Source organism: Protopterus annectens, chromosome 12.part0 (assembly GCF_019279795.1).
Source record: "Protopterus annectens isolate FY-2018-M chromosome 12.part0, PAN1.0, whole genome shotgun sequence".
Classification (NCBI taxonomy): Eukaryota; Metazoa; Chordata; order Ceratodontiformes; family Protopteridae; genus Protopterus; species Protopterus annectens.
The window spans coordinates 887,033,318-887,050,693 of NC_056746.1; the positions used below are offsets into that span (position 1 = coordinate 887,033,318).

A 17,376-nucleotide genomic window follows, 5' to 3' on the forward strand; every position below is an offset into this window, starting at 1 on the left:
GCATGATGCAGAACAGCAGGAAAAGTATGATGACACCATAGGTGAAGTAATTCAGTGGTAACATGTTAGCAAGGTTTAGGGTTAAAATGGCGCTCTTCTTAACTGTATATCTGTATAGATCTTAACTCTACATTGTCACTCCAATAAGCACTGCTTCCTCTTTATCTCCCAGAATGTGTGAGCCAACAATGGCTGGTCACTCCCATCCTTCCCTGCCCGGTCCCTCCAGTGCCACTGCTGCTGTTTGAATACTGGCCACCTGGCTCATATTGTTTGCCCCCTGTATGCCATGAAGATGAGATGTTCTTTTTTATTGAGGTTGATTGTCCTCTTTGCTCAGGTCAGCAAAGGGGAATTATAAGAAATAGGCTTCAAATAGTAAGGGGTTCTTTGCTACTCTATATGTCAATCACAGGTCTACCCTAAGAAAGCACTGGGATACAGAGAAGAGAGAGAGAATTGCTGCAGTCTTCCACTATAAGGCAAACCTTGAAGCCCGTCTATTGTCTTGGTGAGGAACCTTTGTACCTTCACCACCTGCACTAGGTAGCATGCGAGCAGGTTACACAGCAAAGTACACTGTTCTGTAACTGCTTTATAAAGGCGGACAGTTACCTCTCTGACATAGCTCTCAAACCCCAGTGATGATCAGCTAGGCAACTTCATAAACTTTGTGGATGTTAGTGGCTAGACGGTTAGCAAATGGAAGGTCCTCACCAATATGAACTACAAGATCTTCTAGTATTTTGTCATCTTTTAGTGTTTGGTGATCAACAATGTACAAAATTAGTGGATTTTTTTTGCCAAAAGCCAGGATACCCCACTCCTGCTTTTGCAATCATCTGCATATTTAGTAAGATAGACATTGGAATATTTCTTTTTTACTAATTAAACACTTTTATTGAAACAAATGATAAAAGCAAACCAATGATATTCAATCATACTTCAATACATTTAGTTTGACAGTAAGGTACTAAAGATCCTTAAATTACTCAAAACATTTTAAGGTCTTCACTTTCACAGCTCTTTAGAGTAATGATTCTCTTTAAACAGATTAGCATCCAAAGGGACACTAAAAGACTGCAACTGGTTCTGCATTAATCAACTTGATTTAATTACCGAAGATTATATGTTATACTTTTATTTATTTTGAAAGCTTTGTTTACTTATTATAGCAGTCATGCATTCACTAATCCCCACTCCATTCTGTTCCTCCTATATCATTACCTTCTTTCCATCCTTTTCAGGAGAGAGAGAACAGGTGGAGAGAGAAGGCCATGCTTAGTAGAAGATGTTTGTTTTTGAATATTATATTGCCGTCACTATACAACCTCCTCAGGCTTGTTTAGGTACCAAACCCATGGCATCCTATTCATCATAATTAGCTTATTCCAGTATCAAATGCCTTAGGTCATCCAGCTGGGGTATATTCTCATATTTCAAATTCTTAGTTATTAAGTTTTATAATGATTAAAACCAAGGAAAATAAACAAATGATACAATGAATGGCTGCAAAAAAAGCTGTCTTCGAGGTAAATGAATATTCATCCATGGACAACTCTAGTTTGGGTAAATGTTTAGATGCTTTTGAATACAACCTATTTAAGATTCGGAAACTTCAACTAGAGAATAGTTACTTGAATGACTCAATAAAAACTAGTAGGATCCTAAAGGCTTTAGGGTTTGGAAGTACCCTATGGGTCTGGTTAATAACTCACCCCTGCATAAAGACTTGTTACAACTTTTCAATAGGCATGGGTGTGAGTTTATAGAGGTTTTGGTAAAGCACATCACCATTCTAATTGATAGCCTTTAGATGAAACTGGGGTTTTGGATAATGCTATTATGGAGGACATTGACTATGAACAGTACTGAGTGCAGCATTCACACATTTTCCACTCTACAGATGTTCAGATTGCTCAAATGTAGGAGAGGAATCTGAGTAAACTGGAATGAGATAAGGTGGATTACTTGAAAATCAAGGCTTATCCTCTGCCTCCACTATCCCAGGAATGGGGTAATAGGACAACCAACAAATGAAATCTACATACTGATGCAGGGAATGTATTGGACCATGAGAGTTATAAAACACACCAAGTTTCAGGTTTGAATGAATTCCCTTGAATTCCTCCCCTCTATGGAGGTGCAAATGGATGAAGGGGAAACAGCAGGGTCAATGGGGGCAATGGCAGAATGGTACCCATTCTTCACAATTCAACACAGCCCATTGGCCAAATAGGAGAGTGAGGAGAAAGACTTGGAAACGATGAAGTTTGTTACGGCAGCTTCAGAACACATGATCCTTTGACAGATAATTACAAACCATACAGGTGACTTTAAAGTTTTTGACTTTAGCTCATAGGGTTTTACATTTGTGATGAGTAAAAAGGTTAATACTGTGGAAATGTTGATGGACTTAAAGAACGTATACAAGGAGACTGAATTTAAATGTACTGTATGACAACAGTAATGATTCTTATGAGCCTAGGTTGAAATTAACCAGCTCTTATAATCCACCATTATACCCCTTGTTACAGTTTTTTGAGAAAAAGTGACAACTTGATTTTAGAGCTAGTATGAATATCACTAACAGATTTTACAATGGTCCTAATGTTAAAAAAGGTGAGCTGGATTTGCTGCAGCATTTAAAAAAACAGCAATACAGGGATTATGAATCCAGATAAGGAGGAGGGTGGGGTGGTTCTTATGGACAATCTGCAATACATTCAGAAAATGTATTTCATTCTGTTTGAGGATACATACCGACAGGTTTCTAAAAGGGAGATAAATATTGCATATAAAAAAATAAGTGCAGCATTATATGAGCTGGTAATGCAGAATCAGATAACTGTTGAGGAATACATATATTTACATATTAACAACCTTATGATAACTACCATTTTCAGAGTATCTAAGATACATAAAGACTTGAATAACTCACCTATGTGTATCCGAGTTTAATCACATAAATTTATTGTATTTTATTTTTAAGCTAGACAGCTGGTTTATGCATTAATATTGCGATTTCCTTTTAAGAACAGATTGGACATGGTGAAAATGGTTTTTGTTTCCATACAAAATATAGTAATTCATAGGATGGGATTCAATTGCCATGAGTTGTTTATTAATATACATATTTATACAGTTTTAATAAATATGCACACAAAAATACATAATTTGAGTTTGCAATCAATAATAGTAGTATTAACATGGGGGTTTTTGAAAATAGCTTATATTCAAGTTTACAATCAAGTTTCTGCCTTGTGAATGCTGTTCATACAATTTAATTTATTTTTTAATTCATTTTTTAATACACATAAAACATATTTTCATTTTTATTAAACTAGGAAAACTATGGTGTGATTTTTTAGGTCGAATAAGATGTTTAGTTAAATAAGATTATGTGGCTTTTACAAAAGCATGATGTATTTATTGAAACTAGTGTTTTTATTGGGTAATTGATACTCAAATTGGGTATTTAATTAATGTACTTTGGATTTGGAAAATGTTTCAGTCTGATGAAGGTGGGGTTATTTTCTTCCACCGAAAGCGCTTACTGATATTTTTCAATAAACAGCCTGTGCGGCCACCTGTGGTTCGTTTCATTTTCCACGTTTTGTTTTTTGCTTGTTTTATCATTTACAATATTTTTCCCAACTGCAAAATATACTTAGACAGCATTAAGCCTCTCATTAGTCATAAGAAATATAATTCAGGATTCACTGGGACCTCATACCCCGAAACTGAGTGTGACAGACAAAAGATCCCTAACTTAAACTCCCCCAAAAGTTGATGAGATCAGCAGGTATGCGACCAATCTTACTTACTTACTTTTCTGTACCTCTAGCATCATCACTGGCATTTGGAAACATTTTATTTTCTAGAGTCTACTTGAAATATAAAAAGAGCCATGGAAGCAATATCATGAGATTGTAACATTTGCTCAATTTATTAGTGCACCTGGGCATTGCACATACATGTTCCCAGTTCTATTTGAGCATCAGAAATCCACCATCTTAGTTCAGCTTTTCTTCTATTTTTCTCTTACTGGTTCTATAAGTTCTTTAGAAGACTAGCCCACTAATCCTTTCTCTAAGCAATGTGTCTCAGTAGAATCGAATCTATTACTCACGTAGCTGCTTTTCGTATGACAAGATTATCTCCCTCTGGTTCCTATATTTCCTATCATTCCCAATTAATCCATGAATCATTAACCTATCTCTAATCTAAATCTCAAATGTATGCTATAGATCTCCTCAACCTAGTAATTTTTCAGCATTCCATAGCTGGTGCAAAAAGCTTAGATTTTTTTTTTTTTACAGCTGTTAAACTGAGGTGGGACACTGGCCCATTGTCCTTTCTACACATTGCCCAAATAAGTAACCCTATCACCAATAACCTTTACTTGTTTCAGTACATAATACATTCATGGACCCAGTATTAGTGCATATTTTTCATCAACCATTTCAACCATTTTCTGACTGGCATATTTAAGTTCTTAAGAACAACAGTTCTTATCCAGGGACTCATATTACCTTCCCACCTGGTAAAAGGATCTAAATCTCATTCCCTACCTGAATTCTCCTTTAACATCTCCTTTCAGAATGACTTGTAGGCTTTGCCAGACAGAAGTAATAAGTCTTCAATTATATTGCTTGATACTATTGCTCAAATTCTGGTCCTCCCTGCCCATATATGATTAGGCATCATCATCACCCACTTCCAATTTACCTGAGGATGTTCACCCACCTTCATTCAACATTGTCATAAAGACCTTCATTAATTTTCATTAGTGGGCTCAGGAACACCTGCCCTATGCACAAAATTTGAGGTAAAATAAACATGTGCAATGCTTTCACGCTTTAATCCAACCTTAAATTTAAAAGTTTCCCGTTCTCAAATATAATTTCTGGATCAACTGCTGACCTGATGTCTAAATTGAAGCCTGCCCCACATCTGATAACCAAATCCCCAAATATTTTAATTAGTTGTGCTTCAATAAGAATGTGTAGTTGTCATATACCCCTCTGACTGGAGTTCAATTTATGAGAGCCAGTTCTCTCTTTATAGCTGTAAGAAAAGGAGATACTGCCAGACCAGCTATCTAGAATTTTGTAAATAATTATATGTAATTTGAATATTAATATGATTTATACAGAAGTGTGACAGAAGGAGATACTGCCAGCCCCGCTATCTGGAATTTCGTAAGTGGTTGTGTGTCATTTGTGAATATCAACATGATGAAATTGCTTGTGTTACAACTGTATTAGAACTGTATATTGTACAGACGTGCGGAATTTTGTAAAATATTGAGCAGAAATGTATGTACATTATTGTAACTGTTTAGATGTAAATGTATTTTAACAAATGGGGATTGAAACACAAGAAGTTAACTTCAGAAGAATAGCTGAAAACTTAAGTTGCTTTATAACTACACAATAAAAGAGATGTTATCTTTCAGTTTCAGTGCAACAGGAGACATAATGTCTAGAACTAGAAGTTATTTGTATTGCCTTTAAATGTTGAAGAATGTAAATTATTTTACGACTTCCACCATTTGCCAAAAGATCTAAGGTTTATGTGTTTTTGCAGGTAGATGCTAAAATCAGTGGTTGTGAGCCTGGTAACTGATAGTCAGATGACCAGAAGTGATATCATGCTGCCAGCTACCCCAGCAGTAATATTTGAAATATTAATTTAAGAACTCTCTGAGAAGGAGGCAGTGCATTTTATATTTTCTCTTTGACCTGACAACATCAGCTGGAAAACCCATTCACCACATCTGCTTGCTTGATGTTCTGTAAGTAAGTTTACTATGGTACAATAATTTCTCTTAGATACAATTAGGAATGTAGCACAGTATAGCTTAGATGTTTTCTGTATTTATTTTAGACTGTCCTGCAATGTTGTTTTAAGCATTTCCTATGATTTTGAACTCTGATGTAACTTTGTTTATTTACTGAGTATTTTCTTTTTCTTTTGTTATTTATTATTAAATATATTTAAAACTTTCATTGTGGCTGATCTGTGGAGAGACATATTTATGTTCTGGATTGCTTCCACATTTATTTGGTGAAGCTGTGTGGTCTACTCCTAATAGCCTTGCTCTTGGTCAAACTACCAGTTGGATTAATAGTAACATTACACAGTAAGATTGGGCACCCTTTGTTAAGGGACTTAAAGTAGCTGTAAGGAGTGGCTGGTGGCAGTCAAAACTACCTTATAGTCTGGGCAGAAGGGGGCATAGCTAGTAAACCTGTGCCAGCCTTTCCCAGTTGTGTATATGTGTGTGTGTGTGTGTGTAAATCAAATCTAAAAGAGTGTGTGTGTCAGCTACTTGGGCAGGGACATGAATCACTGGTTGGACAGAGAGGGTGCCGGAGGTCTTGGCTTGGCCACTCAGCTAAGATCTCAATTCTATAGCTGTGCCACTGGGGAGTCTTACTGGGGATCTGGAGAAAGAGGAAGAAACCAGCCCCAGTCTGACTGTGGTCTCTATGTGCTTTTTAGGGAAACTGCACTTTACTGTCTGTGTACTTATTGTCCTGCCACTGTATACGTCCCCTACTGTTGCCAGTGGTGAGGACTGAGGCTCCTTGATTACTGGGCCAGTCGGTGGGGCGTCACATATTAATTGGTTGGCAGTGGTGGGATAAACACATATTAGGATTCAGTGGTGTGGATATTGAATTCTTGTAGCCTGTAAACAGTGGTCACTAAAGAAGATGTTTGTACTCTCAATCAGCCACACAGTGAACACTCAGATTTTCATATCACAATAGTTTTATTTTTTTTTGTTAGCTTAGTTAGACAGAGGAGAGCAGGCAAAGATGTCAGCAAAGGAGTATGGCAAGCTGACAAGGAGCCAGTTGGCTCAGATGTGCCAAGACAAAGGACTGGTGCATGCCAACCTGACTAAAAGAGAGATGATTGCAGCCCTAGTCACAGCTGCATCACAGACCAGCAACCAGGAGGGCAATGAGACTGCCCTTGGAGATGAACAACTCTCAGAAAACGGATAGTTCAACCTTTTCACAGAGGACTTAAAAATCCATCTGGCATTAAAGAGACTTGAACTGGAGGCCAAACATTTGGAAATAGAAGCAACAGAGAGACTGAGACATCTGGAGGCTGAGGAAAATGAGAAACTGTGATGTCTGGAAGCTGAGGAGAATGAGAGACAGACACAACATGAGAATGAGATGCTGACTCTTCACCAGGGTCATGGAGGTAATGGAGAAAGGAGTAACCGAACCCCAGAAGCCACAAAGGTCAGTACATTTTTTCCACAATTTACAGAAGGTGATAATTTTGACAGTCTTATTCATATGTTTGAAAGGGTATGTATACAGTATAATGTTGACCAAGGGTTCTGGGTATGATTCCTGACCCTCTTACTCCATGGGAAAGCTGTAACTGCTATTTCTAAACTGTCTGATGCTGATTGCTTAAATTATAATACTGTTAAAATTGTTTGTTAGAGTCTTTTAAGTTAACACTTAAAATTTACAGAAAAAAGCTTTTGTGAGCACAGATGCAAGACAGATGAAAGTATGTGTGAATATATTGCTGAGTTAAGCACTTATTTTCATAGCTGGGTGTCAGGTCACCACTTTTGAAGGGCTGGCAGACCTTTTGGTGAGGGAACAAGCCCTTAGCACTTTGTCTGAGGACATTAGAATCTGGTTATCAGCTAGGCAATGCAAGCAGGGCATCACTGCACAGGAAAGGGATACCCAGTGCTGCTTATGGGTCTAAGAAAACCCATGGTAGGAAGACTAAACCACCCCAACAGAGTCCACCAGTAGCAGGGGAAGCCACTAGTCCAAGTACACATCCAGGACCAAGGGTTAAATGTTTTAAATGCAACCAGTGGGGCCATGTAACATATAGATGTCCATGGAAGCAAGGTGGGGAACAAAAGGTGGGAGAGCCAGTAAGTGGGAATGACAGAATGCAGTAGGTTGTCTGGAGACAAAAAGGGTACCAAACTACCACAAGAGGTTACATCCTATCTTAGTGAATGGGAAACAGGGCCCTGCTAAGGGAGACGCAGCCTCTGACCTAACCATTGTACATCCTGCAATGGTTAAAGAGGATCACTGCTTGCTTGGGTAATCTACTCCAGTCAGAGCTTTTAGGAGGAGCCCTATTCCAAACACCTTTGGCTAGGGCTCACCTTCACTGAGAGGGTGGAAAAGGAAGCCAGCAAGTAAGTGTGTATGAGGATATCCCTGCAGATGTCCTGATAGGGAATAATTTTGATAATACAGTACCTTGTGTGCATGCAGTGACACGCAGTCAGGCTTGGAGACAAGCATGTGGGTCTGGTAGCCTCGGGGGGGGGGGGGTCCAGACAGACCACAGACTTAAAGCCAGGACTGGTGTGGTGGTTACTTCAGAGAGGGAGCTACCCTGTAGCAGTGAAACTGAAGGTGAGCCACAGCTGTTGTTGGGTACTAATGTTCCCTTGGACAGAGTGACTGCAAGGGCAAAGGTGAGTAGTAGTACCCAGGCTGACAGTAAGGCACCGCTGTCAGAGGATACCAGACTTCCTGTGGAAAGGGAACTGGGAAGGTTTACCAAGAGAGAGTTGAGACAGGCTCAGGTCTCAGACCTTACACTACAAGGCTTGAGGGAGGTAGCCAGTGAGGCACCTGATTGCCAAGGAAAAGGGGAATCTGTATACTGGGATAAAAGGTTACTGTATAAAGAGTGAACCCCTGAGGAAGGGCTAGAGGGTGAGAGAATACAGCAGTTGGTAGTGACCAGAACCTACCATCTAGCACTTCTAGCCATATCCCATGGCATTCCCTTTGCAGGTCATAGGGGCATAAAGTGTACAAAGGGACATATTATGCAGAACTTTTATTGGCTTGGAATTTCCAGAGATGTAACAGGATACTGCAGGACCTGTGAGTAGTGCCAAAGGGTAGGCAAGGCAGGAGACAAGGTGAAAGCTCCTTTGATTCCTTTGTCTGTGATTGAGGAGCTGTTTCAGAGGGTAGCTATGGATATTGTTGGGCCTCTGAGTAACCCAAGTTCCTCAGGGACAAAGTATATCCTAGTGGTAGTAGATTATGCTACCAGATACCCTGAGGCAATGGCTGTGTCCTCCATTGAGGCAGAAAAGGTGGCAAATATTTTGTAGAGATTTTCAGCATGGTAGGTTACTCAAAAGAAATACTGACTGACAGAGGTGCCAATTTCACATTAGACCTGCTAGCTTGTCTGTGGAAGTATTGTGGGGTGAAGCACCTAACGACCACCGCCTACCATCCCCAGACTAATGGTCTGGTTGACAGAATAAACTTTACACTGAAGACGATGCTATTGGGATTTCCAGTCCAGTTTAAGAGGGAGTGGGACAAATATTTTCCCCATCTGTTGTTTGGTTACAGAGAGGTGCCCCAGGAATCCACAGGTTTTTCACCCTTTGAGTTAATGTATGAGCATAGGGTGACGGGACTTCTAGCTTTGATTCATGATGAGTGGGAGGGTGAGTGTGAATCCCACAAGGATTCTGTTGTGGCATACGTCCTGAAACTCAGGACAAGTCTCAGGGGAACTCATGGGCTTGGCCCATTAGAACCTGGCAGAAGCCCCAACAGCAGAAAAAGGTATTTTATGACAGGAATGCTTGAGACAGAGAGTATGCTGTAGGGCAGCAGGTTATGGTTCTCATTTCTGTCAGACACAACAAGCTGCAGGCAGCTTGGAGGGACCCTTCAAAGTAGTAAGGAAGGTCAGTGATGTTAACTAGATGGTAGAACTCATAGGCAGGAGGCAGGGGCACAAATTGTACCATGTTAACATGATGAAACCTTACCATGACAGGGAGGCACTTGTGCTAAGTATTTGAAGTACAAGGCAGGAGGAGTCTGAGGGGGATCTATGGCTACAATGAGCCAGCCAGCCAAATCCCAAATTATTATGGTGGAGCCTAGGGTTTTGCTTGCATATGTTATGACAGTGCAGCACCACAATGGGCTTATTAATGCCAATTTAGATGGGCTGTCAAGACAGGGAATAATGGGGTAATGTATTCTCAGATAGGATGAACCCACTCAAGCAGTGTTTTTCAAGGGTCACTTGAAAAACTAGTTTGAGTCTTTTGGGGAAGAAATGTAACAAAAGGAGATACTTACTGCCAGCCCAGCTATCTGGAATTTTGTAAATAATTATATGTAATTTGAATATTAATATTATATATAGACGTGTGACAGAAAGAGATACTGCCAGCTCAGCTACCTGGAGTTTTGTTAAGTGGTTGTGTGTCATTTGTGAATATTAGCATGATGTAATTGCTTGTGTACAACTGTATTAGAACTGTATGTCATATTGTACAGACGTGTGTGGAAGAGATATTTTGAAAAATACTAGCAATGTATATACATTTTTATTTCTGTTTAGATGTATATGTATTTTAACAATGGGGACTAAAACACAAGAAGTTAACTTCAGAAGAATAGCTGAAAACTTAAATTGCTTTATAACTACACAATAAAATGGATGTTATCTTTCAGTTTCAGTGCAACAGGAGACATAATGTCTAGAACTAGAAGTGTTTTGTGTCATCTTTAAATGTGGAGGAATATAAATTATTTTATGACTTCTACCATTTGCCGAAGGATCTAAGGTCTATGTGTTTTCACAGATAGATGCTAAAATCAGTGGTTGTGAGCCTGGGAATTGATAGTCAGATGACAAGAGGTGATGTCATGCTGCCAGCTACCCCAGCAGTAATGTCTGAAATAGTAATTTAAGAACTCTCTGAGAGAGAGAGAGAGAGAGAGAGAGAGACAGTGCATTTTGTATTTTCTCTTTGACCTGACAACATCAGCTGGAAAACCCATTCATCACATCTACTTGCTTGTTGCTCTGTAAGTAAGTTAACTAGGGTACAACAATTTCTCTTAGATTCAGCAAGTCTAGTAATTTCTCTTAGATACAGTTAGGAATATAGCGAAGTATAGGTCAGATGTTTTCTGTATTTATTTGAGACTGTCCTGCAATGTTGTTTTTAAGTATTTCTTGTGAATTTGAACTCTGATGTAACTGTTTTTATTTACTATTTTCTTGTTCTTTTATTATTTATTTTTAAATATATTTAAAACTTTCATTGTGGCTGATCTGTGGAGAGACAAATTTATGTTCCGAGAGTACTTGCATATTTATTTGGTGACACTGTGCACTGTGTGGGCCACTCCTAATAGCCTTGCTCTTGGTCAAACTACCAATTGGATTAATAGTAACATTACACAGTAAGATTGGACACTCTTTGTTAAGGGACTTAAAGTAGCTGATAAGGAGTGGCTGGTGGCAGTCAAAACTACCTTGTAGTCTGAGCAGAAGGGGGTATATCTAGTAAACCTGTGCCAACCTTTCCCAGGTGTGTGTGTGTGTGTGTGTGTGTGTATACATCAAATCTAAAATAGTGTGTGTGTGTCAGCTACTTGGGCAGGGACATGAAACATTGATTGGACAGAGAGGGTGCTGGAGGTCTTGGCTTGGCCACTCAACTTGAGATCTCAACTTTATAGCTGTGCCTTTGGGGAGTCTTACTTGGGATCTGGAGAAAGAGGGAGAAACCAGCCCCAGACTGACTGTGGCCTCTGTGTGCTCTTAAGGGAAATTGCACTTTATTGTGTGTGCACTTGTCATCCTCCCACTGTGTACACCCCCCACTTTTGCCAGTGGTGAGGATTGAGGCTCCTTGATTTATAGGCCAGTGGTGGGGCATCACAGTAGCCTTCCTCATGTACACAGAAAACAAACTGAACTTTTCTAGGGTTTCATAAAGTTGTTCCAAATACTTTTCTGTCTCTGATATTAGACTAACATATCATCTATGAATCAGGAACAGTTTTATCTGCTGATGGCCTCAGGTATATCTTTGTATACTTGACTGTGTAATATATAGTGCCACAGGTTCAAGGTGTAATGCAAACAGGGGTAAAGGAGATGGCCCAGAAAGGTCTACCCTACTCAGATGAAACTGATCTGAAAGCATTGCAGAAATATTTATTTGGGCCAAGAACTTCCTATAGATTTGTAGTGACAAAGTTACAAACATTTCTGACTGTGTTTAAGATACATTCCAATATTAGAAATGACTAATTGATGCCAAATATTAGTTAGTACCCATTTTAAAGAAAAAAAATTAAAATTAAGTTGAGAAACAGTCAGCTTTTTGAGATGCCTGGTTGGTGTTTTAATATAGATGTTTGCTGTGTAAGATTAAGTTAAATTAATTATTTTAGCCTTTTAGGGAATAAATGATCAAAGTTTATGGATAATAAATAGTAATTTATAGTAATAAAGATACCCAGAAATACTCAACATTTGATAGGATTTCATAAACAACATTAGTTCTAGTATAATCACAGCTGCCCACTGTGCCACTGGTTACAAACCATAAATAAATAAATAAATAAATAAATGCACACCAAAGGGATTGCCTGGGATCTAGAAAATGAAATAAAATTAAAACTAGGTTACAAAATGGGTTGGGAGTCAACATCTGAGAGGTCTCTTTAGAAATAAAAAATAAATATGTGTTCACCACTTACACAAAAATCCACATCACATTATAGTAGTCTTTGTAAATCTACAAATTATATTACCCAGGTATCCAATGATTAGAAACTATCTCCAACCTCATAAATAGTACTAAAGAAAATGGTGAACAAAGTAATTATGACTCCTTACACAGTGGAGGATAAAGTAATGTTTTCATTTACTGTGTACGGCAGGTTGTGGATCTGTACAGTAACCGACTAACACAATAATCTTGTTATACTGTAAAGCTTACATCAGAGAGGTTGTAGGGTTATTTCTGTGATACATGTGTCATGGCATAACAGCTTGAGAAGGACAGTACAGACATCCATGTGATATGAATCCTCCTGAAGGGAAGATGTGGAGGTTTTCTTTTGTTACGGAAGCATTTCATCCCATTCCTTTTTTATACTTGACTCATTCCATTATTTTTTTACAGTGTATGTCATTGCCATGTGTAAAACAATTACACTGCTCTAGAAGTGTTTGTCATGGTAATATCTCCTTGATATATTCAGGTGGTCTCACAGATTTTACAATTGAGGTCACTTCAGTTTGCCTGGTAACATATGTACTATGCACAATGGAAGGCTAACTTATTTCATTCTTGTTGGTGGCAGAGACATACTGCAGTCTTTACACAGTAAAGAATTATTACTTTACAAAGCCATCTGCTACATAAAATCATTCTCTTAGTAAAACTAATACAAACAGGTCAGGTAGGAATAGTTTCTATAATACGGGGAGTAGAGATGAGACAGGAAACATCTGAATTCAATTTGTTTGAGATGAGGAAATGGCAGTATGTGACTCTTGCCCTAGTTACTGCATAGGAAAAACCATTAGATGTTTAAAGCGTAGAATATATGAGCACACACTTGGTATTAAGAAAAAGGACTTTACCAATGCTTTATCTAAGCATGCTATTCACTGTGTCAACTTTAAAAAGTTCACCTTTTCAGTCATAGATTATGTTCAACAAGTGGATTATATAGGGAACACCAATTTGATTTTAGAATGAAAGGAGTCATTGTGGCAGATCAGTTTGGTAGCAGACAGAGCCCCTGGTCTAAACGAATGCATCAATATTAAGTGTTTTTAGCACTAAAATAACATTTAAATCACAATAATATGGTAATGTTTTATATTAAGACATTTTTTTATGAAGCTTTGATATTCTAAGCTGTTTGGGAAACAAGACAGTTTTTTATTTTTATGGTATGATTCTACACGTTTAATTTAAAGCATCATGAACGCCATGTGATGTGTGATGTAATTTATAAGAGGTGTGTTTGTGAGAGGTTAACTTTTTTCTGAAGAAGTTCATGAAGAATAAATTTGAACAAAAGTACTAAAGAATTGTGCTTGCTCCTTCATTTCATCTACAGCGTTTGGTTTGAGTTTCCTTTTCCAGTTTGTTGTGTGCTCATAAGTTTTTGTTGCAAAGTAGCTTTTATGATTAGAGATGCAAATTAAATGTCTTTCTTCTTGTTGTTGCTGTTTCCTTTAACATGTAAGCATTTCACCAAAAGACAGTACTGATATCAAAGATGTTCTTAAACAATACCTGGTGTGCAGAGCTGAATCCTGCTGAAGCAGTGAGGGCATTTGTTCCTTGATAGAGCCCTGCTGTGCCTAGAAAGAAAAGTGATAACTTATTATTTAAAAACTTTTGGGAGTGCTTCATTTACATTTTTTTCTATTTACAGATATCCCCCTTCCTGGATAGAAATGCAAACCTTGACATTGACCCTTTTAACTCATAAAACGCATGTTACAGAATATGGTGGCTTGTCATAGTTTGAAAAGTCTTTATTCTATGATAAACAATTAGAACTATGATCCAAAAAAGGTAGTCTTTCTGCTGTGACTGTAAAACAGATTACTGTTAAAAGTTCAGCATTACAGGGTATGGTTGGAGTTAACTTGACATTACTCATTGTGACGCACATGATGCCAGCAGTTCTGCCAGTTAGGGCATATAAAAAAGTCCTCCACAAATGTAACAACAATTATAAGACTGCTGGAGGCTCCATTCTGCATTGTCCCATTCCTTTCCCAACCCATCTATGGCCAAAGCAGTCTCAACCCCAAGAATTTGTATGAGGGAAACAAAGGTTAGGAGTAACTGAAGCAGAAAGTGGCAGATGGACAGCTGGAAGGTACACAATGTTTTTTGGGAGGGGGCACAAAATAAATAAATAAAATGAAAGCCAGTCTTTTCCACCATCCAGCAAAGCAGGATGGTGACAAAGAACTGGCATTATGTCATGAAAACTAAAATGGGGAAGAAGAAGAACTGTTAATAGCAGGTCTAACTATAAAACCTGTTGATCATGGACAGGAGATGCACCTTTTTTTTTTTTTTTTTTGCTGTTTGTAAGCAAGGTTGCAAACTATGGCTTTAGTGTGGTAAAGCAATATGTTACTTATTCAGTATTAACTATTCCATGAACAGTGGCAAAAAAAATGGTGACTTTTAATGCTGACAGTATGAAAACAAATGCACAGTGATTGAATATTAAGCCATTAACACACTGCCTAAACCTGCTGTTAGATTTTAAAGTAGGCACTCACAAAATATAGGAAAAGTGTAAAGCACCTAGGCCCATAAAATAAATACCATGAAATTGTTATAATAAAGTAAAAGATGTAATAACAGTAATCAGTTTCATACTTACAAATGTGCATAGACCAAGACTAAATCAGACTGCTTATTTACATTGTAAAATAAGACTTTTAAATAATAAATTATATCAATTACATGATTCTATATAACATCCAATTCATACTTAATTGTAAATGCTTTTCATCAAAATACATCACTTTGTGGCTAGTCACACTATGCCATGGTTTACCGCATCACTCCATGGGTTACCATATCACTCCATGGCTAGTCACATGAATCCATGGGTTATCACATCACTACATGGTTAGTAACTCTATGGGTTACCACAACACTCTGTGAGATACATCACTCCATGGCTAGTAACACCATTCCATGGTTTACCATATTTCTCCATGGGTTACCATATCAATACATGGGTTATCACATTACTATGTGGCTAGTCATTCTACAGGTCACCAAAATCACTCCATGGGTTACCACATCACTCCATGGCTACTCATGCTACTCCATAGGTTACCACACCACTCGCTGGTTATCACATCACTCCATGGCTAGTCACACCACTCTATGTGTTAACACAACACTCTATGGCTAGTCACACTACTCTATCTGTTAACACATGACTCCATAGTTAGTCACACCACTCTATGTGTTATCACATCACTATATGGTTAGCCACACCACTCTGTGTGTTGCCACATCACTCTATGGCTAGTCACACCACTCTATGTGTTACCACATCACTCTATGGCTAGTCACACTACTCTATCTGTTAACACATGACTCCATAGTTAGTCACACCACTCTATGTGTTATCACATCACTATATGGCTAGCCACACCACTCTATGTGTTGCCACATCACTCTATGGCTAATCACACCACTCTATGTGTTACCACATCACTCTATGGCTAGTCACACCACTTTATGTGTTACCACATGACTCCATAGCTAGTCACACAACTCCACTGCTGGCTACTTAGCTCCCTCACTGGTTACAATATTCCATGTCTAATCACATCACACTATGACTGGGCATATCATTCTTTAATTGGCTTCAGTACTCCATATCTCAGATCACATCATTCTGTGTTGTACCATATCACTCTGTGGCTGGTCACATCATTTCATGGCTGGAAAAATTCATCAATCATTCAATTGTTACTCACATTACTCACATAACTCTTTCAATGGCTACAATACTCCATGTTTGATCACCTCACTCTGTGCCTGGCCATATCACTCTCTGGTTGGCTGCATTACTCCTTGTGTTATGACCTCACTCCATTGCTAGCAACATCTCTTCTTGGATGGCCACATCATTCATTAAATAAGTGGGTTCATAAATACATTTCTTTAATATACTGGCAACATAGGTGCCACCTTTGACAGCTGGGAATGTGGCTCTGGAGTTAACAGCATACTGCAGCATTGGGCTGTTTAGTAAGCCATACCCAGTTGTCTGGCAATTTACTTTGATCTGTAGAGATGAGTACCCCAAACTCAATTTTGATCAGATAGATAGCTGCCCCAGAAGTGCCTCACCTAACCCCCAGTCAGCTATATTCCTACTTAACAGAATACTCACTCACACTTGTTTATGTATCCAGTTAGGCCAACTCAGCCAACATCTCAGCACTCAGCACTGTTAGACTTATGAGATAAAAAGCTGTCTGCCACTGTCATGGTTTAGTCTTCCAGGGAAAGGACCAAGAATTTTAGCTAACTGTTCCTGGGTGACGAATTCTGAAACATATTGAGGTTTGAACCCATGGCCTATTAAGGGGACAGATCTTAGTCTAAAACATTTATTTGACATAAGGTCATGAACCAGAAAAACATAGTAGTCTTGTATAAGCCTATCTGAGTTAGAGGAAAGGCAGCTATACTTATATTAGTGAAACAATAGTTCACAATAGTAAATTAAGAGGATGCTGTATGTACAGAATGTACAAGGTTCTGTGTTCAGCAAATGAAACAATGGGACAAACACCAGAAATCTTCCTCTGTTGAGTTTTCTTGTGTCATTTGAAATCATTTGAAGAGTTTGTATCCTTGACATCACAAAGATACCTCTACACCCCGACTCTCTTCTTTTGTGGGTATACAATGTGAGGAAGGGTTTAGAGGAGAATTTTATATCTACTCAGCAAACTGATTCATGGAGTTATCACCTTGAAACATCA

At 38.4% G+C, this 17,376-nt stretch overlaps 1 protein-coding gene across 2 annotated transcripts in view; it reads right to left on the minus strand.

Moving 5' to 3' along the window:
* The window catches only part of EYA2 (EYA transcriptional coactivator and phosphatase 2), a 970,866-nt gene that overhangs the window by 362,482 nt on the left and 591,008 nt on the right, over nucleotides 1–17,376 (minus strand). For both annotated transcript variants that reach the window (XM_044089920.1, XM_044089919.1), the window contains exon 7: nucleotides 14,129–14,196. In XM_044089920.1, coding sequence (XP_043945855.1) covers nucleotides 14,129–14,196 — 68 coding nt within the window. The remainder of the gene's footprint in view (nucleotides 1–14,128; nucleotides 14,197–17,376) is intronic.